At 41.3% G+C, this 25,765-nt stretch overlaps 1 protein-coding gene across 3 annotated transcripts in view; it reads left to right on the plus strand.

The window, feature by feature from the left end:
- The window catches only part of MRPS33 (mitochondrial ribosomal protein S33), a 23,880-nt gene extending 4,649 nt beyond the window's left edge, over positions 1–19,231 (plus strand). The window contains exons 2-4 of one of the 3 annotated variants that reach the window (XM_073621835.1): positions 12,765–13,002; positions 18,097–18,238; positions 18,926–19,231. In XM_073621835.1, coding sequence (XP_073477936.1) covers positions 12,765–13,002; positions 18,097–18,202 — 344 coding nt within the window. In that variant the 3' untranslated portion in view covers positions 18,203–18,238; positions 18,926–19,231. Of the gene's footprint in view, positions 1–12,764; positions 13,003–18,096; positions 18,830–18,925 lie in introns of those variants that run through there. The other 2 variants (XM_073621834.1, XM_073621833.1) reach the window with 2 other exon arrangements.
- Positions 19,232–25,765: the final 6,534 nt, after the last annotated feature.

A 25,765-nucleotide genomic window follows, 5' to 3' on the forward strand; every position in this document is an offset into this window, starting at 1 on the left:
GTGTTCTGTGTCTCACAGAACACAGCGGTGGAGGAGAGCGTAGGCGCCGGAAGTGGCGTAGGTCACGGCAAGCTCCGCAGTGATCTATGCCATGAAGTGGGAGCAAATACCTGTATTAGACAGGTATCTGCTCTCTCCTCCCCCCTGAAAGGTGCCAAATGTGACACCGGAGGGGGGGAGGACTCCAAAAAGTGGAAGTTCCATTTTTGGGTGGAACTCCACTTTAAGGGGAATTTAAAAGTCTGGAGTATCTGTTCACGGCAGCCAGTCAGTTTCTAGCTTTCATTTTCAAAGCTTAAAGCGGAGTTCCACCCAAAAGTGGAACTTCCGCTCATCTGATTCCTCCCCCCCTCTGGTGCCACAATTGGCACCTTTCAGGGGGGAGGGTGGTGCAGATACCTGTATTAGACAGGTATCTGCACCCACGTCCGGGAATAGACTCCCGCGGGAGGCCCCCCCCCCCCCCCCCCCCCCCGCTGTCTCCTGGGAAGCACACAGGTCCAAGGAGATAGCAGGGACCACTTAGGAAGCGCAGCGACTCGCGCATGTGCAGTAGGGAACCGGGAAGTAAAGCCACAACGCTTCACTTCCTTATTCCCTCACCGAGAATGGCGGTGGCAGCAGCCGAGAGCCGAGCCACTGCTCGGCTTCGGCTGCCGACATCGCTGGACTCAGGACAGGTAAGTGCCCGTTTTTATTAAAGTCAGCAGCTGCAGTATTTGTAGCTGCTGGCTTTTATAATTTTTTTTTCAGGTGGACTCCCTCTTTAAATCTGAGCTCCACCCAAAAGGGGAAGTTCCGCTTGTTTGCACCCCTCCCCCCTCCACCCTCCACTGCCACATTTGGCACTTTTTGGTGGGTACCTGATTTTGACAGGTAACCGCTCCCACTTCTGGATCAGATTGCCGCAGTGAACTGAGCTGGAAGTTCGGCCCCCGTCCTTCCCCCACAGTCTTCTGGGACGCATCACGGGTCCCAAGAGACTACGGGAAAGCGTTCTTTAAATGGCCTGTGCTGAGTGGTCGACCCCCTGTGTTCACAGTGCATTAGGTCAGCCGCTTGCCATGGGACTCGGAAGCAAGTGGAGATCACTAGAATAGCGGTCTTTACTTCTGTCATTTTCAGCTTCCAGGGACATCGGCCTTCTATGGTATATAGATAGTTACATTGGTCCAACTGAACTAATGCAATTCTGTAAAAAAATATTCCATACCTGGGAATTAATCTTTAAAAGTGGAATTCTGGTATTGTATTTTAAATGCTGTTTTGGGTTAGTAGAAGTAAAAAAATACAATATTCCTTCCCTTTTGTCTGGATTTGCCCCAGCAGTGACACTACCACTCTAGTGACAGCCAGTATCATCCAGCCCACTTCCTATGAGCCCCTACTGTCATAGCCCCTCCCCCATGATCAAGTTGCCTGGACTTGCCATACTCCAGGACTGAGCAGTGCTCACACATTATCAGTACAGCAGTCCACGCTTCCACATAGTGAGTCACATGCTTCTCTATACTCAGAAGTAGTGGGTATTTTCACAGTGCCAGGTGTGTAAAGGCAGCAGATGGGAGGGGAAAAGAGAGGTGAATGTGTTTTAGCTTTAAATTTGATGTTCCTATACTAGATAAAATATTGGGCAATTGCCTTTATTTTGTATGTGCAGGCTCAAGGGCTGATATTCCCTGATATTCCCATCATTCCTGTACTAGTTTATGATCCCCGAATTGGAACACGAATGCACGTACAAGTATAATAATTGATTGAATTAAACAATCATCTCAAAAGTAAGCGCAAGACAAATACCTGAATTTGAATTGGTATCAGCCTCTTGCAGTCCCTGTACAGCAGAACTCAGACTGGGAGAGGGAGAAACCGCACAAGTAGCCAATCAGTTGTTCCACATTGCTAACCAGAGGCTTAGTGGTAGGAAGAGGGAGCAGAGTGTTAGAGAAACAAGCCCATGAGTCTGCTGCTTCTTTCAGTGCCCCAAGATAGGGCCGTCGCCAAATAAGCAGACCTTGCTATTTACTGTAGGTGCAAAGTCCACTTCGCTTTACAGTGGTTCTAAAGTAAAAACATTGTTTACCTTAAAGTGGTTGTAAACCTCGGACGTGAAATACGAACAATGTACAATAGATGAAGCTAAGCTGAACATCTACAGCTGGGTGTAAAAGAAGGTATGTGATGAAAATGGAAAGGTTTTATTTAATAATTTCATTAGTGTGTTCATGATGGGGAAAGGAGTAACCAGGTAATGGCAAATATAAGCAGGTTAAACTTCAGATCTACTCCTCGGCAGACTCTTCTATGTCCTTGTTTTGGAAACAGCAGGTTAAAAAGAACTTTAACCTCCCTGGCGGTATGATTATGTCAGATTTTTGCATCTCAAAGCGGTACAATTATTTTGCATAGAAATTTGGTGTTTTATATTGTAGGTCTGTAATTCTTAGCAATAACACACTTAAATCTGTCCACCAAGAGTCTAGTAGATATCCCGGGTATGATGAAGTTTGAAACACAAAATCATAAATTATAATATAATAAATAATTATAAAAAATAACAATATAATAAAACTAATTTCCCCACAATTCACTAACACACAATTCTGCAAGTGTTCTAATTTACTATCGCTGTTTTCTAGCTGGTCTAAAGCCACTTTTGACGTAAAGGGACACGTTTTGGTTGCTATGGACAATCTCCAGTTTCCAGGCAGAAAGAACAGTATACGTAATATAAAACTGCATGCAGGGCATTGGACAAAGCACTGGGGACAAAAGGGATGTGAAATGATTTCATACAGTAATGTAATCTGTAAGATTACAGTGTACTATTGTGTTAGGATGTTTCATTTTTTTGAATTTGCGCCAGGCTCTGCCTCGGTGCGCCGCGATGCTCGCAGGAAACTGGCATAGAGAGGCTTCGGGCGGAGGACAGAGCCCATGGACACAGCGGGGGACATTGCAGGATCCTGGGGACAAGGTAAGTATACTGTACCAGGTTCCTGCACTGAAATCCCAAGTGTGGCTCGGGGTTACCACTAATGGTACTGAAATTTAACCCCGACACACTTGGGGAAAACCGCCAAGGAGGTTAAGCAGTTAAAGTTTGGGTGCAATGAGAGTGTTTAACCACTTGATGCCCGTGCTATAGCTGAAAGACAGCTACAGCGTGGGCTTAGATTGCTCATGCGGCACGCTCTGTGATCACTGAGTCCTTGGAACTCGGCTCACCACAGATTGGAGTAAGGGGCCGAACCCGGCCCTTTACCACGTGATTAGCTGTTAGCCAATGAAAGCTGATCACATGATGTAAACAGAAGCCGATAATCTGCTTTTTTTTTTTTTTTTTCTGACAGCGTAAGGAGGAGAAATAAGCAGATTTCTGGCTTATGTAAATGGGACATTGGTCCCACACAGTGACAGTCACTGCTGCTAACCAATGCCCATCAGTACTGCTTTCCAGTGTCACCTATCAGTGCACATCAATGAAGGAGAAAAATTGCCTGTTTGCAAAATTTTATAACAAACTATGAAAAATGTTTTTTTTTTTTTTTGAAAAATTCTGATCTTTTTTTGTTGAGCAAAAAATAAAAAACCCAGTGGTCATTAAATACCACCAAAAGAAAACACTATTTGTGTGAAAAAAATATTAAAAATTTCACATTGGTTCAGTGTTGCATGGCCGCGCAAATGTCATTCAAAGTGCGACAGCGCTGAAAGCTGAAAATTGGCCTGGGCGGGAAGGGGGTATAAGCGCCCAGTAAGCAAGTTCTAAAGACTCAAGGTTTTTTTTTTTTATTTTTTCCTTCTTGCATTCTATGCATGTTTGTTTTTTTTTTAAAAAAAACCTTGCCTTTAAATATTACTTTTAAATAGGTTGTAAACCCTTGGTTTTTCACCTTAATGCATTCTATGCATTAAGGTGAAAAACCTCCTGTGAAGCAACAGCCCCCCAGAGCCCTCCTTTTACTTACCTGAACCCGGTCTTTCCAGTGATGGGGACCAGCGCTGCAGCCAGTGTCCTGATTGGATAGATTGATAGCAGCGCAGCCATTGACTCCCACTGCTTTCAGTCAAATCCAATGACGTGGGACCGAGTTCTGCTGTCTGTGTCAATGGATGCAGCAGCAGGAGACGGGAGCTCAACCGCACCAGTGCCTCAAGGGAAAGCGGCTCTCCAACCAGGCACTCGAGGAGAGGAGGAGCCAGGAGTGCCGCTGGGGGACCCCAGAAGAGGAGGATCGGGGCCACTCTGTGTAGAACCAACTGCACAGAGGAGGTAAGTATGACGTATGTTTGTTTTTTTTTTTTTTGTTTTTTTTTTAACCTCCCTGGCGGTATCATTCTGTCTGGAATTTTGTGCTGAAAGCGGTACAATTATTTTGCATGGAAATTTGATGCTATGTATTATAGGCCTGCAATTCTTAGTAATTACTTACTTAAACCTGACCAAACAAGACTCTAGTAGACATCCCAGATGTGATAAAGTTTGAAACACAAAATCATGATTTAAAATTTTTAAATATAATTTTATTCAATAATGTAATACAAACTAAAGAAATTTGTCAGACAAAGATAATTTAATAAACATCCTGAGTGTGATAAATTTTGAAGCAAGGTACAGCACACAGTCCCATGTCACAATCCGGACAATAGAACCTGCTTTCTTTTCTGATTTTTTTTTTTTTTTTTTTTTTTCCCCCTTGTCATCTCTGTGTGAACAGCAAACCACGCACATCCTGGTAGGTGCTGCCTTTTTTGCGGTTGGCGGTATATAGTCCATAAAGTGCCGACCTGTTAGGCGTTCTGGGTTGGCAACACCAACAGCACGTCGTCCAGGTCTGTTCACATCTACTGATGGCATCTGGTGTTTGACAAAAATCTGCTCAGCCACCTTCCAGATAAAATCTGCATGAACAAGAGGCCTGTCACTCCCTGCTCGGTACAAGATGTAAACGTTCCAAAGGCATTGTTCTAGAAGATGCCTGAAAATCTTTTTGTAATATTTTTTCTGCTGTTTCCGCATAGTCGGATAAAAGGTCATTGCCTGATCGGCTCAGTCGACACCTCCCATAGTGCAATTATAGTCTATGACGACTTGCGGCTTCAGCACATCTTTCCCACCTTTTGTGTGGACCGTGGCAGTGGAGGTATTGTGCACAGTGCTCATGAGACACACGTCCTTCTTGTCTCGCCAACGTATTGCCATCATCTTACCCTTCTGCCAGGCAACCATTTCTCCGGGTTTTAGTTTTTTCTTGCCAAACATAGATGGCATGTCACGTCTGTTAGGCCTAACTGTACCATAGGCATCAGTCTTGTTTTGGATCAAAACCTCAAACAGTTCCGGCGACGTATAGAAATTGTCCATGGTCACACAATATCCCTGGTTCAGTAATGGCTCCAGCAGTGTAAGGACAGATGATGTGGCCATCCCATAGTTGCTGTACCTGGGGTTGAACTTCGTGCCTTTACCGGTGTAAATGACCGAGTTCCATATGTACCCGGTGGATGACTTGCAGAGCATGTATGATTTGATGCCAAACCGCGCTCTTTTGGATGCAATATACTGGATCCAGCTTAGGCGTCCTTTGTAGGCCATCAAACTCTCATCCACGCTGACGTCCCTTTCTGGCACATAGGCCCGCTGGAAATTGTTCCCAATAATTTGGCATACCTCCCAGATTTTTTTTTAGCTTGGGCGCAGGATGCGTGGCCTCATCAAACTCTTCATTGTTGGTGAAGTGAAAATATTTCATGATGAGGGAAAAACGGTATTCGGACATCACAGTACCAAAAACGGAGTGGCCAGTAACTTGTTGGTGGTCCAGTACCATTTCTAGCATGGTTTCTCCACCACCCCCTGAAGAAAAATGAGTCCGAGAAACAGCCAGATGTCCTCTTTAGTCACCGGTTCCCACCTTCTGCTTCGGGAAAACCTGGCATGCAGCGTAGCGGATTGCTGCTGTTGGTAGCGATTTGTCTCTCTGACAATTTTTTCAATTACCTCCTCTGTGAGAAATAATTGCAGGTATGCCAGAGGGTTGTCGCGCTCAACTTCGACCTTCATCCCAGGTGATCCAGTGAAGGGAAATCTTGGGGGCGCTACCTGGTCCATATCGCACTCAATAGGGCACCAAGTGCGCACATCGCTGATGTCAGGTGCAGGATCATCACCGCTGTCACTTGTCAGATCAGTGTCAGACGACAAATCTCCCCATGACTCACTATCGCTGAGTTCTGGGAGCAACTCCGTGTCGCTGTCGCTGTCATTCAACTGCTCCAAAGGCGATTTGGTAGCGAAATGGCGCTTTTTGGATTCCATCTTCTCAATATTTTATTGGAGGCAAGGGGCACTGGGGCAAGGGGCACTGTATCAGTGAGATCTGAGATTATACAATGTAATCCTCTCAGATTACACTGTATCACCTCTTTTTATGTGTGTTATTGTGTTTGAACTTTTGAACTTTTTGAATTTCCTGCCTAGTTCTGCTCCCGTGCGCCGCTGCTGCTCGCAGGGAACGGAACTAGGAAGTGGGATGCGGTGATCGCGCTGGCGATCACAGCGGAGCACAGCCGAGGACAGTGGAGGGCATCGCTGGAACCCAGGAGAAGGTAAGGGCTCCGCTGGATGCTCTGCAATGTTACCCCGAGCGTGACTCGGGGTTACCGCTCCTGACAGTAAAAGTCAGACCCGAGTCACGCTCGGGATTACCGCCAAGGAGGTTAAACAAGCCTTTACATATCCTTTAAAGTGCTTCTAAAGTCAAAACATTGTTTTACCTCAATGCATTTCCTGCATCAGTTAAAAAAAAAAAAGCCCCGCTACGTGTAAAAAAGAACCCCCCCCCCCCCCCAAACATTTATCCGACTCCTTTCACCTCTGCAACACTGTACCGGCTGCAGCCCTATCCTTCTCAATTCCTGGTCTCACAGATGACAGTGAGAGCAGCGGGAGCCATAGGCTCCTGTTCCTGACAGTTAAACTCCTGTGAGGAGGCAGTGAGGATGTGGCTTACCGGTGTAGTGCGAGTCTATGGACACTGAGCATGTGCCCATGTGTGCATACTTAGAATCCAGTTTGCAAAAGAGAAACCCAGAGGAAGGAGGAGCTGACAACGACAGCAGGGGACTGCCAAAGAGGCGGTAACTTACTGCTTTGTGCAAAATCCTTACACAAAACAGATAAGTATAACTTTTTTTTTTTTTAAGCCAAAAAAATGTATCCTTTAACCACTTCCTGCCCAGGCTATAGCCAAAAGACTGCTACAGCATGGGCTCACATTGCCGGGAGGGCGTCCATGGATGTCATCCCATGATCTTGATCCTGTGCGCCCACTGCAGTGTGCATTGGCACAGATCTGTGATCACTGTGTCCAGTCACAGCTGATCAGTGTAAACAGTATTTGCCAGTTATCGGCATTCCTCTCCTCACGCTGACAGCGCATGAGAAAAACCAGTAACCAGCAAATCAACATTGATAATCAGGGCACTGATCATCGGTGCTGCCAATCTGTGCCCATCAGTGAATGAGAAAATGTACTTATTTAGAAAATTTTACAACAAAAAAAGAAACTTTTTTTTTTTTTTTTTTTAAATATTTCTTATTTGTTTTCGTTAGTTTAGCAAACAGAAAATAAACCCAGTGCTGATTAAATACCACCTAAAGAAAGCTTTATCTGTCTTAAAAAAAAAAAAAAAAAAAATTTGTTTGGGTACAGTGTTGCATGACCACGCAATTGTCATTCAATGTGCCCAGTAGGCAAGTGGTTAACATAGAAACGAGGCTGCAGAAAAAGAACTGAGTGGTCCATTGAGTCTGCACTTAGTTTTTTTTTATTTTATTTTTACGTTAACTTTTTTGTCTGAGTATAGACCTATGTTTGTTTCTTTTTTATTATCACTTTAAGCAGAACAAATATCAGGTGCAAACCAGTGTTAATTTAGTCGACTAAATGAATATTATTTTAGTCGACTAAAATACAACTAAAACAACTGAGATGACTAAAATGGGACTAAAACTAAAATGCCATTTTAGTCAAAAGACTAAAACTAAATTGAAATTTGACTTCAAAATTAACACTGGTCTGTAGTGCATGTTCATACCTCAATAATATATTAGATTTTTCACTCCAGCAGTATATAATGAGTTTGGAAATTGTAGAGAAATGTTAACTAATGCATTACAATTTAATTACACCCATTAGATTTTAGACGACTAAAATGAGTTTTAGTTGACTAAAATGTACTGGAGATTTAGTCGACTATATACAAATAAAACAATTGCAGAAGACTAAAATGGGACTAAAACTAAAATGCCAAGACTAAGACTAAAACGAAATCGAAATTTGCTGCCAAAATTAACACTGGTGCAGACTGTTGCATGCTAGATTTTTGGAGAACATGTATAGGAAAGTTCAGTAACTGAACTAGATGCAAACTAAACCATTCAATGAAATGGCCCTAACCTGGCACTAAGATCACCATAACCTGCAGAAATATATAGGAAGTTGGTGGACACCTGACCATTGGACTTATGAGATTGATGGAAATCTGATTCCAAAACTATAGACATGAATATGAAGTTGGCCCTGCCCTTCCCTCCTTTGCCACTGTAACAGCCTCCACTCTTCTGAGAGGGCTTTCAATAAGATTTTGGAGTGCGTCTGTGGGAATTTGTGCCCATTTAGAAGGAAGACAATACAGAAGTCAGTTACTGATGTTGGTTGAGAAGACCTGTTTTTGTTCCAGTTGTTGCAAAAGGTGTTCCATAGGGCTGAGGTCATGCCAGTTGATAGGAGGGCTTTCCAAATACTTTTGGCCCTATAGTGTACTTACCTTTCAGGACCGTTTACTTTCTTGTGCTTGCTAAATGATCTCCACTTTCAGGCAGATGGTGGGAGCTAGGTGCAGGCAGAAGTTCTGATTGACTATTTAGATTCTGTCCACAGCTTAGAACTAGAGGTACTGATTCCCCAGTACAGAGAAAATGAAGACGCCTAGAAAGCATCCCTTGTGTCTTGCTGTTCCCTTTTTCTTGCATCAAGTTCACCAGGATTTGGTCTCTTTGATCATAAACAATAACTGCTCTTCAGCCTCTAATGATGTGAAAAACCCACTATGATATTCAAAGACCATGAGACACGAGGTAGCAAGGATATGTGGTTCTTTTACAAAGTAAACGGCAGGAAGGTTACTTTTGTACTCAAAATAATGATTGGGGTAATGCAGACGCATTTCTTGCTGATTCACATGAAGTGTGACTTTTTAGAAGTCCACTTTCAGGCTCACAGATTTTCTCAAGGCCTTTGGAGGAGTGGAAGGTTTTGGCATCAGGCTTAATTCAGGCTGTCTGAAGGTCTTTGTATGACCTTATTCATTACAACATTTTTCTGATTTATCTGAATTTTTACTCGGAACACTCTGTACCATCTAAAACATCTACCCACCGCAATGGGGAAGGGAGATATCCACTTCAAAGGGAAGCTGTGAGCAACTTCTAGTCTAAATACACAGGGCTGCCTGTGGGGGGTGTGATCTGCAGTCCAAACACACTGCCCATCCTAGGGTGACAATGCTGCTCCTCTATATCTCTACATTTAGTAAGGGTTGTCACCCTAAGACAGGAATTGTAAAAACGAAAAAAGCCACTAAAAATGAAAACAAATTTAGCCAACACATCTATTGGCTGATAAACTGCAATCTATTGAATATTTTTTTTTTCTTAATATCCAATTCATTTTTAAATAAAATGTATAAAGTACTTTTTAGGAATTATTAAAAAATAATTTGATAAACTCATTTTAATAATGTATTAAATTGGTAAATTTTTTTTCCTAACTTTTTTTTCTTAGATTTAGATTTTAGTAAAATCATGACACTTTAAGTGTGTATGTGTTATAAATATTGCTGATAGCAAATACCAAATTGTTAATTGCATCTTGTTATGCTACAATCATTTGCACAGCTGAACTGAGAGAGAAAATCTCACCATTGTGAACCAGCCAGACTGGGTTGCATTGCACAGTGCCGTTAATGTAATGCACCTTCAGACCTCATAATGCACTTGTGCTGTCATAATTTATAAAAAACAAAAAGTGTAGCGCTAAATGAAAATACACCCTTAGTGTATAAATGTGAAAAATAATGAATAATATATGATTGTCCAATATTTTCAATAAAGGCAAAAGTCCATCCAAAACAATATAAATAAATGTCATTCAGTGAACTGATAATAAACAATAAGGACCTCAAAGGTCACCGCTGGTGAAGAAGTGTGCACAATGCCGTCAACAATGTGTAATTCTGTACAAATAATTATGTAAAAAAATCTATTAAAGAATTCCTTTCACAGCTGGTTGCTATTATGTCCATAATATGTACATATTAGATCTTATTGGATGGTGAATATAGAGATCGATTCCATACACCGCACCACAGTGTCCTCACAAGAAACGTGCAATGCCCACTCCCAGTAAAGATGGAGGCTTACCGGAGGGTTTGAACCCAGATCAGCATATACTGTCGGGGTCAAACCAGCTTGTATTGCACACCGGCAATGGGAGGGAGACCTTGGCAACCTGGAGATGGAAAAGTCCCAGGGGGCTTCATGGAAGGGTCTTCTCCAAAAATAGCGTTAACTATCCCAACGTATGGCTCATAGGAGATAGAAAAGGGGCCACATAGTGTAAATCCGTAAACAAATACTTTTATTGTATAAAAGAAATACACTTACATTTTAAGGACCCCTAGACGAAGTCTTGTTAGACAAAACGCGTCGGGAGGACTCCACTGCCGCCTTTATTTTACTTACAAGCGCTTTTTTATCTTCTTAAAATGTAAGTGTATTTCTTTTATACAATAAAAGTATTTGTTTACGGATTTACACTATGTGGTTGGTGAAGCTTCACAAAATTCACTAAGCTCTGGAGAAAGTTTAGTGCAACTTGCAAAGTGCAGCTCAGTCTGTTTGCCTTCAGCAAATCAACCCCTAAGCCTCATTCAATAGAGCTCCTACATTCCCATGCACTCTTTTTCTGGTGAAGGTCCCTTTTTAATTTTGGTACAGTATGATGCAAGAAAGGTGTGTGATTGGTTCCTGATTTGGGCTGTTTTAGGATAATCCTTCAGTTTTACATGAACTGTTTATTTAGCTCCCAATTCTGCCCCTGCCTGTCTGACGCATGGAATGAAAATACGCCGTGAGTGCATACTGAAAGAAAATTTAGCTTAATGCTTGTCAATTTTCTGAATTTTACTGACGTGACAGGAATCTCCCTAAACGCCTTTTAGAGGCCCCACCTGCATTCTCATCATTTTTCAGTCTGGGCCGCCGCTCTGCTCAAATGTTGACAGATTAGTGACAAACTGATGAAGAAAACGCCAGTCAGCATTATTTGGAAGTGTCTCGATTAATAGTCTGGAAGCTTTATGGCAGGTCCTGGAACTTAAGTACTCATGCATTAAATTAAAGGCAGTTTGTACAGGACATCATGTGAGAGGTGACTGCATATAATTAGGATTTATGTTGCTCTTCCTTTTTTTTTTTTTTTTTGAGATATCAGGAGGATTCTGGAGAAACTGTCATTGGAGGTTTAAAATCACTTAACAAAAAGCTGAACATGCCTAACTAGAGGAATACATATGTATTCCTCTAGTTAGGCATGTTCAGCTTTTTGTTAACTAGAGGAATACATATGTATTCTTACTTGAATCTTGGTATGCTTTGGATTTTTTTCTTCCAGGTCTGTGCAGTAATGCAGTGTGAAACTTTACCTCTATGCAGGAGCTTCCTGTAATAAAGACCGCTCACTGCTGCTCTCTTATTGTTCAGGGTGACTGGTCTTGTCTCCGCCTCCTCCTGTAGTTTCCTGCAGGCAGCTTGTAGTGGGTAAGACCTGCTTTGCTCTTCCCACAAATCCATTCTCTCATACACAGCCTAGTGGTGATGTTACTACTTTGTTTACAAGATAATATCTGAGTTTGCAAAGGCTTTTAGTGTGCATTTCTAACATTTATGACTTATTTAGGAATATATTCAAATTAAAGATTTTGTGCCCAGAGTTCAGCTTTATATCTCCCCATGTTCTAATTCAGGGTGGTTTAGAAGATAAGGTTACTGGCAACCACAGGAATTGCATTAGCAGGCTGCCTGCTGCATGGACCGAATCCTGGAATTAAAATTATAAATGTACATCTGACAGTTTGTGTCCCTTGAGTTGATTTCAAGCTGTCTGGATTGTAACTTTAAAGTGATTGTAAAGCTTTGTGTTTTATCTTTTTATAACAAACGTGCCTATACTTGCCCCCCCGTGAAGGGGTTTTGCACAGAGTTGCCCGATCCACCTTTTCTGGGGTCCCCCTGCTGCGCTCCTGGCTCCTCTTCTCGAGTGCCCCACGTAGAGCTGCATTCTATGGGGGCACTCGTGCGGGCGTGCTCCCTAGTCCTGCTGCTGCGTCCATTGGCACAGACAGCAGGACTCAGCCCCGCCCCCCTGTATCACTGGATTTGATTGACAGCAGCGGGTGCCAATGACTGCTATCAATCTATCTAATGAGGACCCGAGACAGTGGCTGGAGCTGCTGTGCTCATCGCCATTGCTGGAACGATCGAGCTCGGGTAAGAAAAAAGGAGGGGGGGGGGGGGGGGATGCTGCAGCACAAAAGGTATGCATGAAGGTGAAAAACCATGAGGGTTTACAACCCCTTTTTAAATGTATCTTTGTAAACGTACAGTATCTATTATTCATGTCTTATGTTTCCCATAGGGAGTGATCACAGCAATCAAGACATGTCCAACTTGTCAAACTATGCTTTTCGCATGACCTGTCTGAGTGCCAGGATATTCGGAGAGGTTGTACGTCCAACAGATAGAAAGTCTATGAAAGTAGTGAAGCTCTTTAGCGAGCAGCCATTGGCCAAAAGGAAAGAGGTCTACGACTGGTATCCACCACACCATATCTATAACCCACTGATGCGCAATTTGAGATTTCTGGGTCTCTTTAGGTAATTTACAATACATCATGTATGTTTTTTGTTTTTACGTGATTTTTTTTTTTTTTTTTTTCTTTTCTTTTCCTTTCTTTGCAGTTATTGCTTATAGGTATATATTAATGAATGTTAACCTTAAAATATTGCCTTTTTTTCAGACTTCTGTGTTAGAGTATGTCTCTGTGCAGTCTTAGTTTCTCTGGAATAAGTGGTTGGTAACTTTTTGTTGGTTGAGAAATCTTTTCTATTATTTATTTGGTTTCCATTTTAAAATTGCCATGTCACCACAGTATCCCTTCTGGCAATTTGTAGAAGAGGCAACATACTTACCTTGGATGCTAATGAAAGTGTTGCGCTGCTAGTGAACTACTCCAGGCAAAGATATACAGCCAAGTGAAAGATGGAACACCAACATGTGAGGGGGGGGGGGGGATCAAAGAATCAGAATCACTGAGTTGGAAAAAGGATCATCCCTTCTTATGTCAGTATTTTGTTGAACCACCTTTTGCTTTATTTACATCCTTTTAGTCTGTTGGGATATGTCTCTTAAGTTTGAACATCTAGACTTTGCAATATTTGCCCACTCTTCTTTGCAGAACTGCTCAAGTTCAGTTAAATTTGATGGTGACTGTTTGTGGACTGCAGTCTTCAAGTCATTCCACAGATTTTCAATAGGGTTTAAGTCTGGGCTCTGACTAAGCCATGCAAGAAAATTCACCTTTTTCTCCTTCAACCACTGTGTGGTCTTTTTTGCTGTGTGCTTTTGAGTCATTATCATGTTTGAAGGTAAACATTCTTCCCATTAACAACTTTGTGGCAGAGGGCAGCAGATTTTCCTCAAGAATATGATGGTGTTATCCCCATCCATTTTTCCTTCTATCTTGACAAGTGCTCCAGTCCCTGCTGCAGAGAAACACTCCCATATTACCACCTCCATGCTGTACTGTAGGAATGGTGTTATTTAGATGGTGAGCTGTATTGGATTTCTGCCAGATGTATTCTTTGGTGTTGAGGCCAAACAATTTTGGTCTCATCTGACCACCTTAAAAACACCTTTTAAAGATTCTGAGGCCACATGGAAAAAGGGGTTATTGTCAGATGAGACTAATGTTGAATGCACTCACACTTATATAAACATAATGCACTTTGTAATCATGCATGGAACCAAATACTGGATTTGTGTCACTTCCGGTCTGCCTCCGCTCATGCCCTACGGTTTACATCATGTGCATCCTGGTGTCATTTCTTCCCCAGGTAAGCGATGCACAAGCACCATCCACATGATGTAAAAGAAAATGTCATTCATCGAACCAGGCCACCTTCTTCAATTGCTCCATGGTCCAGTTCTGATGCTCATGTGCCCATTGTAGGCGCTTTTGGCTGTGGAACCTGGTCAGCATGGGCACCTTGACTGGTCTGTTGCTGGGCAGCCCCATACACAACGCACTGTAATGCACTGTGTGTTCTGACACCCTTCGATTAGAACCAGCATTAACTTTTGCAACAATTTTAGCTACAGTAGCTCTATTGGATTGCACTACACAGGCTAGCCTTGGCTTCTCACGTGCATCAGTGAGCCTTGGGTGCCCATGATCCTGTCACTGGTTCACCATATTTCCTTCCTTGGACCACTTTTGGTAGGTCCTGACCACTGCAGACCAGTAACATCCCACAAGAGCTTCAGTTTTGGAGTTGCTCAGACCCAGTTGTCTTGCCCATTTATTATTATTATTTATTTTTTTTTTTTTTGCACCATAAACATGATAAATTTTGGTTGCCAGAGTGTCATCGTATTGTTGCATCTGAAGATTCTAAAGGGCTTGTGTATCACTTTTTTGGGTGCATTTAGCTTGGCTTTGTGATCAGTTTGAGTTTCTTCTGGCTTCCTACTGAGCTACTTCTTCAAACTGCATTTGACATTATCGTATTTATCGGTGTATACCACGCACAGGCGTATAACAAGAACATTCATTTTAAGAGGGAAGTTTCATGAAAAAAACTTAAATTTTAAATAAGGAGCTTTGAAGCAAAATAAGGGTCAGTGCCCAGCTGCAGCCTGATCAATGCCCATCTGCAGCCTCACCATTGCCATCAATGCAGCAGCCTCACCATTGCCATCAGTGCAGCCTGATCGATGCCCATCTGCAGCCTAGAGGGGACAGGGAGGGAGGGGCAGGATGAGCACCAACAGATTACATACAGTGAGAATCTCCTAATGATAGACAGAACAGTGGTCCAATGGCGGCCCAGGAGACGGGACTTCCTATTACAGAGGCCGCCAAGTAAAAGGAGATTCTCACAATATGTAATCTGATGGGGCTCGTCCCGCCCCCCTCCCTGTCCCATCCGAAGCAGCTAAAATTGAAGTATTGGCGTATAACACGCACACGCTATTTGCAACTGATTTTCATGGTGAAAAAGTAAGTGTTATATGCCAATAAATACAGTACTTCTATAGTGGAGAAACTGTTTTGACATAAACAAATGCTCATGTACACTATGTGGCCAAAATCACGACTATATGAACTTGTTGACATCCCACTCCAAAACCATAGGTATCACTCCAAATGTGGATTTGCCCTCCCATTTGTGTGGCAGTTACAGCCTTCGCTATTCTGGGAAGGCTTTCCGTAAGATATCGGTGTAGGTCTGTGAGATATTGTGCTCGTTTAGCCCAATAGCATTTGTGAGGTCCGATGCTGATGTTTGATAAGGAGACCAGGCTCACAAATTTATTTTCGATGAATCAGAAAGGATGAGATCAGGTCTCTGTGCAGGTCACTGAAATTGGTGGGAACAAAAGGGGTTAGACTACAGTATGTCTTTATGGAGCTGGCTGTGTGCACAGGGGCACTGGAGTGGTCCTATTGGAACAAAAAATGATGATGTAGCATTAACCAACCATTTACTTGAACTCAGTCATTTTGATGGGTGTTTAAATATTTTTAGCCATAGTCTACATGGGCCCCACTTGCAGTGATCCATCATGACTAGGCAGTAATTAACCTTTTATTGTTTGTGATTAATTGAAACATTTAATCTGATATCTATCTCAATTTATTTTATTTTTTTTCTATATCTCTCTATCAGAGAAAATAAATATATAATAATTTGGGCACAATTTTCATATAGTTTGGCTCTGTATGCCACCAGAATATAAAATTTAAAGGAAACAATCCAAATAACTTTGAATTGCAGACTTTCAGCTTTAATTCAAGGGGTTGAACATAAATATCAAGTACAAGTTTTAGGAACTGCAACCATTTTTTACACAGTCCCCCCATTTTCAGGCGCTCAAATGTAATTGGGAAAATTTAATATAATTAAATAAAATGTTAATTTTTAACATTTCGTTGAGAATCCTTTCCTGGCAATGATTGCCTGAAGTCACAAACCCATGGACATTACCAAAGACTGGGTTTCCTGCTTTCTGATGCTTTCCAGGCTCTAACTGCAGCTGTCTTCAGTTGTTCTTTGTTTGTGGGTTTTTCTGCCTTTTTAGTTTTGCCTTCAGCAAGTGAAATGCGTGCTCAATTGATTTGAGATCGGGTGATTGACTCGGCCATTTCAGAATATTCCTTTTTCTTTTCCCTCAAAAGCCCGTGGTTTGCTTTTGCAGTATGTTTTGGATCATTGTCCATCTGTACTGTGAAGCGCCGTCCAATCAACTTTGCTGCATTTGGCTGAATCTAGGCACCAATGACCCAGTGCCACTGGAAGCCATGCATGCCCATGCCATCACACTGCCTCCACCATGTTTTACAGATGATGGTGTGGGCTTTGGATCATTAGCTGTTCCAAATCTTCTCCACACATTTTTCTTCCCGTCATTCTGGTACAGATTGTTATTAGTTTCATCTGTGCAAAGAATGCTTTTCCAGAACTGGTCTGGCTTTTTTAGATGTGTGTTTTTTTTTTTTTTTTTTTTTTTTTTTTTTTTTTTTTTTTGGGCAAAGTCTAATCTGGCTTTTCTATTCTTCAGGCTTATGAATGGATTGCACCTTGTGGTGAACCCTCTGTATTTGCTCGCGTGAAGTCTTCGCTTGATTGTAGACTAAGAATTCTACACCCACCTCCTGGAGAGTGTCCTTTTACTTGTCTGGATGTTGTGAATGGGTTTTTCTTTACCATAGAGAGGATCCAGCGATCATCCACCACTTGTCTTCTGTGGACGGCCAGGCCTTTTTATGTTACTGAGCCCACCAGTGTGTTCTTCTTTCCTTAGAATGTACCAAACTGTTTGGCCACTCATAATGTTGCTGCTATCTCTGATGGATTTGTTTTTGAAGCCTTACAATGGCCCGTTTCATTTGCATGGACAGCTCCTTTTGAACACATGATGTAGGTTCACAGCAATAGATTCCAAATGTAAAAAACACACAGACATCAACTCCAGACCATTTACCTGATTATTGATGAAGAAATAACGAATGAGTAGCCCACACCTTTCCATGAAATGGCTTTTGATTCAATTGTCCAATTACTTTTGGTCCCTTGAGAGCGAGAAAAAAAAAAAAGGGGGGGGGGGGCGGGGGGGGCTATTCTTAAGAGCTGTACATCCTAAACCCTTCCTCTGATTTGGATGTACATACCCTCAAATTAAACGAGAGTGTGCATGTTCATATCTATTTTATAACTATAGCTTGAATATGTTTTGGTTAATACCTGAGAAAACTAAGATTGTGACTGTATCCATATATATATATATATATATATATATATATATATATATATATATATATATATATATATATATATATATATATATATATATATATATATATACCTAACTGTATATGCTCATATGTATAGAAATATCATGATGATTTTTCTACTGCTCTTGATCACAAGATTCACCCACATGAGAAGCTATTTTGGGTATTTAGAGTTTGGGAACAATATCAAGGCTGGAGCTACAAAAGGATCATAATGCTTCCTTATGCCAAGTGATAAGTACACATTCATGTGGTCAAGAATGCAGATCACTCAGTGAGTGCTCCTACATGTAATTATTATGTGGAGTTTGTTGTGGGTTCTATTAATTGATATACATCATAGAGACCCCTTGGTAAAAATTAGTGACGGGCTCATCTAACTTTTATCTTGTAGGGATGAACATGAGGATTTCAAGGAAGAAATGAGACGACTCCGACAGCTCCGTGGCAAAGGACCACCCAAAAAGGGTGAAGGCAAGAGAGCAATGAAGAAGAAATAGCTCCTTTTTAAAGAATTATCCATCTAAAAATGATTGGTCAGTATTGGTTAGATACCCATGGGTTAAATCACCTTCTTCTATCTCTTGAGATATAGTGGGGTGGGATGAAACCATTGAAATATCATTAGTGGATTCTGATTGACACGGGAAGTACGTGATTTGGCTCAGCTCTGTTGACCTGTATTATCCAGTTTGGTGGTCTAGCTCTTACATCTAAAGCTTGATGGATATCTCCAGCCAGGAAAGAATGGCACTGCAAATTTCCTGCAGACATCTCACCTCACGGATGCCTGGGTAGTTACACAGAGGACTCTAAATAAACTGGGACTTGTCTGTTTTTTTTTTTTTTTTTTTTTTTTTTTTTTTTTTTTTTTCCTTTTCTCCAAAGACTGCCAAATCATTGCTGTATGAATATTAACAAGGCTATTCATTGAGGCAGTGCAAAGACCAGTGATGATGGGTAGAGTGCATTAAACATAGCAGTCAATCCTTTTTTCAGTTTACTCAAGTTGGATTGGTGAGGAATGGCTGCTGATTGGTTGCTGTGCTTTGCACATCCTCATTATTTTTTTGCACTGCTCTACTGGGTAAGGAAAGAATGGTTTGAATAAAACTTGTGATACATTCTGCAATGTAAGTCCTTTGTGTATGTATGTATATATAATGGAAAATATTAATGCGTACGTAATAGAAAACCTCTTACTTCTACTTTATTATCTATAGAGTGTTTTTACAGTATGACCAAATAATAATCCAACCATCTATGGTCACAGGGAGTTTGTTATATAACCGTTCCTCACTTGAAAACCTCTTTGAAGTCCTGGGATCCTTAAGCCAGCAACTAAAGATTCAGAAATTGAAGAAGAGGAAAAGATTTGCACTTCACTCGATCCACCTTGGTTTTATTTTTTAAATATACTTGCAGACATAGATGAAAACAGTTCAAGACAGACAAACTCTAATAGCTTATAGCTAATAAAATAAACAGTATGTAGCCTAATCATTTGATGCCATATCCTAGATATTAAATATATGGAAAAAAAAAAAACTTTGCTAAGCATATTTCATGAAAACTGCACAGATATCCTAATTTAAAAAAATAAAAATCAAAAATACCAAACTGGATACTGTAGAAGCACTCAAAAAATAACCCCAATACTGTGGTATACATAAAAAGATTAAATAAAAAGTGATGCGTTTATAGTATCTTTCTGGTAACATTCAAAAAAGGTGAGAAGTCCATTCATAAACAAAAAGTGTCAATGCCCAAAACTTGGACATACTAGATATTGCTTCATTTTGTAACAGTTGTTGAAGTGGTTGAAAAGGCAATACACTATACACTAAACTATCCGTTTGGACGCTACTTTCTGTCAATCCATGGTGTGCTGGCAAATATCTACTTTCTGATTGGAGAGCAGGTACACGCTTTCCAGCACACAGGAACAGAGCTAAGGCTGTCAATCACAAGCTGTGTGCTGGAGCACACTCCTCACCTTTTTTACCTATTTGGTGTCAGGAAGACTTGTCAGAAGTGACTTATACAGATAGCAGAGGAACTGAGGCATCAGACAGAAATTACACTTGGTGCTCTGGATTGATACAAGTACACACTATAGGCAGGGGTAGGCAACCTTTTGAGAGGTGGAAATCTACCTGAACAACATGAAAGATTTTGGCGTCCCCCTTCCCCCTTTTTTTTTTTTTTTTTTTTTTTTTTTTTTCTTTTAAATTTAACTAACAAGGCCTAACTTAATAGTAAGTAAAACTTATATTACAAACGTCACCTTAAAAGTGGATGATGTCAGTCAGTAGAGCAGTGGATAGTATCAGCAGTTTTTTATTTTGTTTTTTACAATATTTTATCATTTTTTTTACAATTACTAGGAGCCTCGTTGGGGCACTTTGTTGAAATATCAAGGGTCTAAACAGACCCCTGATGCTCCACATTTGGGACAGAGAAAGAGACTGAGGACAGAGATTCCAGAGTCCCTTTCTCTGCAGCCTCAGCTGCACTGGACAATGAATGAATGGGAAGTGCTCTGTGCTGAGCGTCTTCCAGTTCATTCACAACCCGAAGCATAGTAAACTCTGTTTACTATGCTTCTGTTATGAATTAACACAGTGAATGCTTGGTACCAATCACTGACTGTGTTCATTCAGAAAAGGAAGGGGTCAGGAAATGACATGCTGACTGGCCCCTTCCCCTGCTCTCAATTCTGAGAAGATCCCCCACAGCAGCTGGGGGGTGAGGAGGACAAGCCATAGTGCTGCTTCCTCGGAGGGGGCACAAAGGAGCACACAGGGGGGCTGGGCAATAAAGAGGAACCTGCAGAGCACGGACAGCAGGCACGCCATTTCGTGGAACCGATCATCTGTATTTTCCTCCCGCAGCAGCTGGATGCTGGCAGGAAGGAGAGGAGGAGAAGCAGGCATTCAGCTGCTGCGGGGAGATAAATGCAACAAATTGGTTCCACTAAATGCCTCTTCCAGCACCCTCCCTCTCCAGGTTCTGGGGATAGCAATCGAGGGACATGATCTACCTGTCACCTGCCCACAATTGACGGATTGCTGACCTCCTGCTGCTTTCAGTCAAAACCTGTGAACAGAGATCAAGGCTAAGCCGCACTGTGTCCATGGACGCACATAGCCTGAGGCGCACTGTATGTATTTGGATGCACACAGCCCGGGGGTGTTTTTTTTTTTTTTTTTTTTTTTTTTTTTATTAAGGCTGTTTTCTCTTTATTGTACCTAGTGATGCTGCCAGTAACAAACTTTATTTCCTAGTGTGACATTGCCCCCTTATTGTGCTATATCAGGACAACAAAACCGAACAGGACTACAGAACACTTCTCCCTCTCTCCTTAAAGCGGGGTTCCACCCAAATTTTGAACAATATCTGTATGTATTCTCTTCCTTGCCTAGATGCTGACATGCTATTTAAAAAAATTTAAATCGCCGTAATTACCTTTTTATTTTTCTATTCTTCTTTGCACTTCCTAGTTCTCCTCCTCCCGTGGGAGTAGGCGTGTTTCTAGCCTCTCCCAGACTCCTGGGAGCTAGTCTCAGGCTTCCCAGGATGCCACTGAGCATGTGCAGGAACGAGCGGTGAATGCTGGGAGCACAGCATTCACCACATCCAGGAAATAAATGCTTGTGGGCTTCAAATGCCCACAATGAAGATGGAAACCGCCTGCAATGAATAATATACGTTATTCTTTCCGACGAAATCTGACACAGACGGACATAATACACACAATATGTGAGTATGTAATGCTGAGAAGAAAAGTTTGTGAATGAACTCAAAAAAAAAAAAAAAAAAAGATAGGTGGACCCCCACTTTAATAACAATAGTAACTGATAACAGTCAGTGCAGGAAGATAACATAGTTTTTTTTTTCTGTTATCCAACAGGTATAACAAAATGCTTTCACTTGTATATTTTACATAGCAAAAGGTTGTGTCTGAATGAGTTAAAAAAAAAAAAAAAAAAAAGTTGCAAACTGGGATTACATTGTATAAAATAATGCAGGTTTTATGCTACCTTTACCCTTCTAACCTGTGAAGGGTTTCATAAGACTCAACTGCTTATTTAGATATAGGCTAAAAAAAAAAAAGGAAAATGAGGAAAATTTATGTTTTCTGAAACATTTCCTAATATTTTTTGCACATAACAAAAACAAGTTGTGTAAAAAATGTATTTCCTTTCACCACATTTTAAACCCTTCCCCCGTATCCCTTCGAACGCCTGGGGGGGTGAGAAGCATCAGTGATCATGTGACCTCTGATTGGACCATCAAGATGGTCAAGCAATTTGTGAGTTAATCCCACCGGCTACTGATCCTTAGTGGGGACCAAGACCTGGCTTTGACCGCTCCGTCTCTATACTGGGAGTGTGCAGTGAGCGTGCTCTCAGCATAGACACATTGGCCATCCAGTGACACATAAGCATGGCATGTGGGCATTAAAGTCCACCTTTTTGGCACCATGCATATAGTGCCTTGAGAAAGTGTTCACACCCCTTGAAATTTTCCACATTTTGTCATGTTACAGCCAAAAATGTAAATGTATTTTATGTGATAGACCAACACAAAGTGGAACATACTGTAATTGTGAAGTGAAAGGAAAACTATAAATGGTTTTCAAAATGTTTTACAAATAAATATGTGAAAAGTCTGGCATGCATTTGTATTCAGCCCCCTTGAGTCAATACTTTGTAGAACCAGCTTTCACTGTAATTACAGCTGCAAGTCTTTCTGGGTATGTCTCTACCAGCTTTGCACATCTAGAGTGACATTTGTCCCATTCTTCTTTGCAAAATAGCTCAAGCTCTGTCAGATTGGACGGAGAGTGTCTGTGAACAGCAATTTTCAAGTCTTGCTACAGATTCTCAATTGGATTTAGGTCTGGAATGTGACTGGACCATTCTAACACACGAATAGACTTTGATCTAAACCATTCCATTGTAGCTCTGGCTGTATGTTTAGGGTCGTTGTTCTGCTGGAAGGTGAACCTCTGCCCCATCAAGTATTTTGCAGACTCTAACAGGTTTTCTTCTAAGATTACCCTGTATTTGGCTCCATCCATCTTCCCATCAACTCTGACCAGCTTCCCTGTCCCTGCTGAAGAAAAGCATCCGCACAACATGATGCTGCCACCAGCATGTCTCACAGTAGGGATGGTGTGTTCAGGGTGATGTGCACTGTTAGTTTTCCGCCACACATAGCATTTTGCTTTTAGGTCAAAAAGTTCAATCTTGGTCTCATTGGACCAGAGCACCTTCTTCCACATGTTTGCTGTGTCCCCCAAATGGCTTCTTGCAAACTGAAAATGGGACTTCTTATGGCTTTCTTCTTGCCACTATAAAGGCCATATATGTGTAATACATGACTAATCGTTGTTCTGTGGACAAATTCTCCCACCTGAACTGTGGATCTCTGCAGCTCCTCCAGAGTTACTATGGGCCTCTTGGCTGCTTTTCTGATTAAAGCTCTCCTTGCCCAGCCTGTCAGTTTGACATCCATGTCTTGATAGGTTTGCAGTTGTGCCATACTCTTTCCATTTTCGGATGATGGATTGAACAGTGCTCCATCAGATGTTCAAAGCTTGGGATATTTTTTTTTTATACCCTAACCCTGCTTTAAACTTCTCCACAACTTTATCCCGGACCTGTCTGGTGTGTTCTTTGGCCTTCAAGATGCTGTTTTTTTTTTTTTTCACTAAGGTTCTCTAACCATCCTCTGAGGGCTTCACAGAACAGCTGTATTTATACTGTATTTATACTGAGATTAAATTGCACACAGGTGGACTCTATTTACTAAATAGGTGACTTCTGGAGGCAATTGGTTCCAGTAGATTTTAGTTAGGGGTATCAGAGTAAAAGAGCTGAATACATATGTACACCACACTTTTCACATATTTATTCATGAAAAAATTGGAAATCTATTTATCATTTTCCTTCCACTTCACAAGTATGTGCCACTTTGTGTTGGTCTATCGCATAAAATCCCAATAAAATTAATTTACGCTTTTGGCTGTAACATGACAAAATGTGGAAAATTTCAAGGGGTATGAATACTTTTTCAAGGCACTGTGTGTTATGCAGGTGGCAATAGGGTAATATGGATCTGGCCATTGAATGTTTCCCGTTTTTTTTTTGGCGGTGAGTCCAAACTCTGCAGTCTTCAAGTGCTGAAGAATCTGACAAAATAGTGAAGGGATTTTTTCTAAACTTGCGCAGCAGGTATTGGAGGCCTGGTCCTCCATTGAGTTCAATGGTTCCCCTCACCGGCCTCTACATCACTACTATGTCCTGTATGTAGTAGACAATAGGAGGGTTCATAGAACCTGGTGGGGGTCCCATGTGTATGACTGACTGTTTTTAAAGGATCAATTCTGAAACAACCAGAGGCTCTAGTGCTTAAAACATATATTTTTTTTTTTTTTTGAGTTGGGAGGGGGGACTTTAAGGATAATACAAAAATATTGCAGTCTAGGAATTGGTCATGTGTGTGGTTTAGTATTTCTTTTGTCTATCCTTCTCTTCTTCTGGACCAAAATGGTGCAATGTGCTTAAAAAAAAAAAAAAAAAGTACATGCGCTTATTTAGTGCAATTTCTGAGCATTTGGTAGTCCATTCTAATGAACATTTGCACAAATACATGCTTTGCATAGATTTTGAATGGGAATTTAGACACCATTCATACCTGAGCATTTTTGTAGCTCTCCTGAAAATGATTTTGAGCATTTTTGTGTTTGTTTTTTTTTAAGGCGTTTGTAAGACCTAAATTTCTCTCCACCCCTCTAGTTTTTCTATTGGCTAAAACAAAAACAGCTGAAGCTTGAATACACATGTAAATTGCTTGAAATACACCTTTTAAAATGCTCAAGTATGCATGTGAAAAAGCTAAAAAAAAAACAAAAAAAAACAAAATACACCTGAAAATCTCTGTTTTAGCTGTGAATAAGCAGCCCTAAGGACCTGTTCAGACCTAATATTAGTAGGAACTAGTGTTTCTACTCGTGATTTTTAAAGTGCAATTTACTTTTTCTGTGTGTCGCATATAAGGCAGCATATTCATTTGAATAGGCTACCCTGTGTGTGTTTGTTGCCCAAAAAAGCTCCTTTTTGGGCGACAAGCTTTGCACATTTTTTTTTAAACAAATGTGGCAAAATCGCACCACGGTTGGGGTGCCATTAAGAATAATGGCACCCAAATGTGCGTAGTGCTTTAGAATATCAATTGGACCTGATATGCACACTATTGGCAGCATTTGTAACAATGTATATAAAAGTGACCTGGAATATGCCAGAATGACACAATGTACTTTAATACAATCTCACAGAGAATAAACAGAATCCACACAATTTGAAGTAATGCCTCTAGTCCAGGGATTTCCAAACTTTCTAAACAAAGGACCAGTTTGCTGACCTTCAGACTTTAGGGGTGCCAGACTGTGGTCATTGAGAGTAGAAACTGCCCTGGTTATAGTGGGAGTAGACAGTGCATCTTTGGTGTCAATGGGAGGAAGAGTGCCCCAAGGGCCGGATAAAGGCAAGCAAAGGGCTGCAGTTTGGAGACCACTGCTCTAGACCATCAGTATAAAGATGGCTGACAGATCAGCCCTGAAACTCTGTATATACAGTAAAGGGAGAAAAGGCACTCTTATTTAAAGAGGAGTTCTAGTCTGTAAAAAAAAAAAAAAAAAAAAGTTAAAAGTCAGCAGCTACAAATACTGTATCTGCTGACTTTTAAAGCAGAGCTCCACCCAAAAGGGGAGCTACGCTTGTTCACACCCTCCCCCCGACACTGCCACAAGGGTTCACTTCCTGTTTCCCATACTACAGATGACAGTGCCTGCACCTGAAGCTGACTGACGAATCTGCTAGGGGTGCCAATATCGTGGAATCCCTGGACAGGTGAGTGTCCTTTTTATATTAAAGTGGTTATAAACACTTACATATACCCAGTGAAGTGACTAGACTCAGATGAAACAAATCGGTTGTTTTGTCTATCTGCAGTCTTCTCTACAGCCATTCAAAGTGCAGAATTTTAACGCTTGT

The sequence above is a fragment of the Aquarana catesbeiana genome, linkage group LG03 (genome assembly GCF_042186555.1).
Source record: "Aquarana catesbeiana isolate 2022-GZ linkage group LG03, ASM4218655v1, whole genome shotgun sequence".
NCBI lineage: Eukaryota > Metazoa > Chordata > Amphibia > Anura > Ranidae > Aquarana > Aquarana catesbeiana.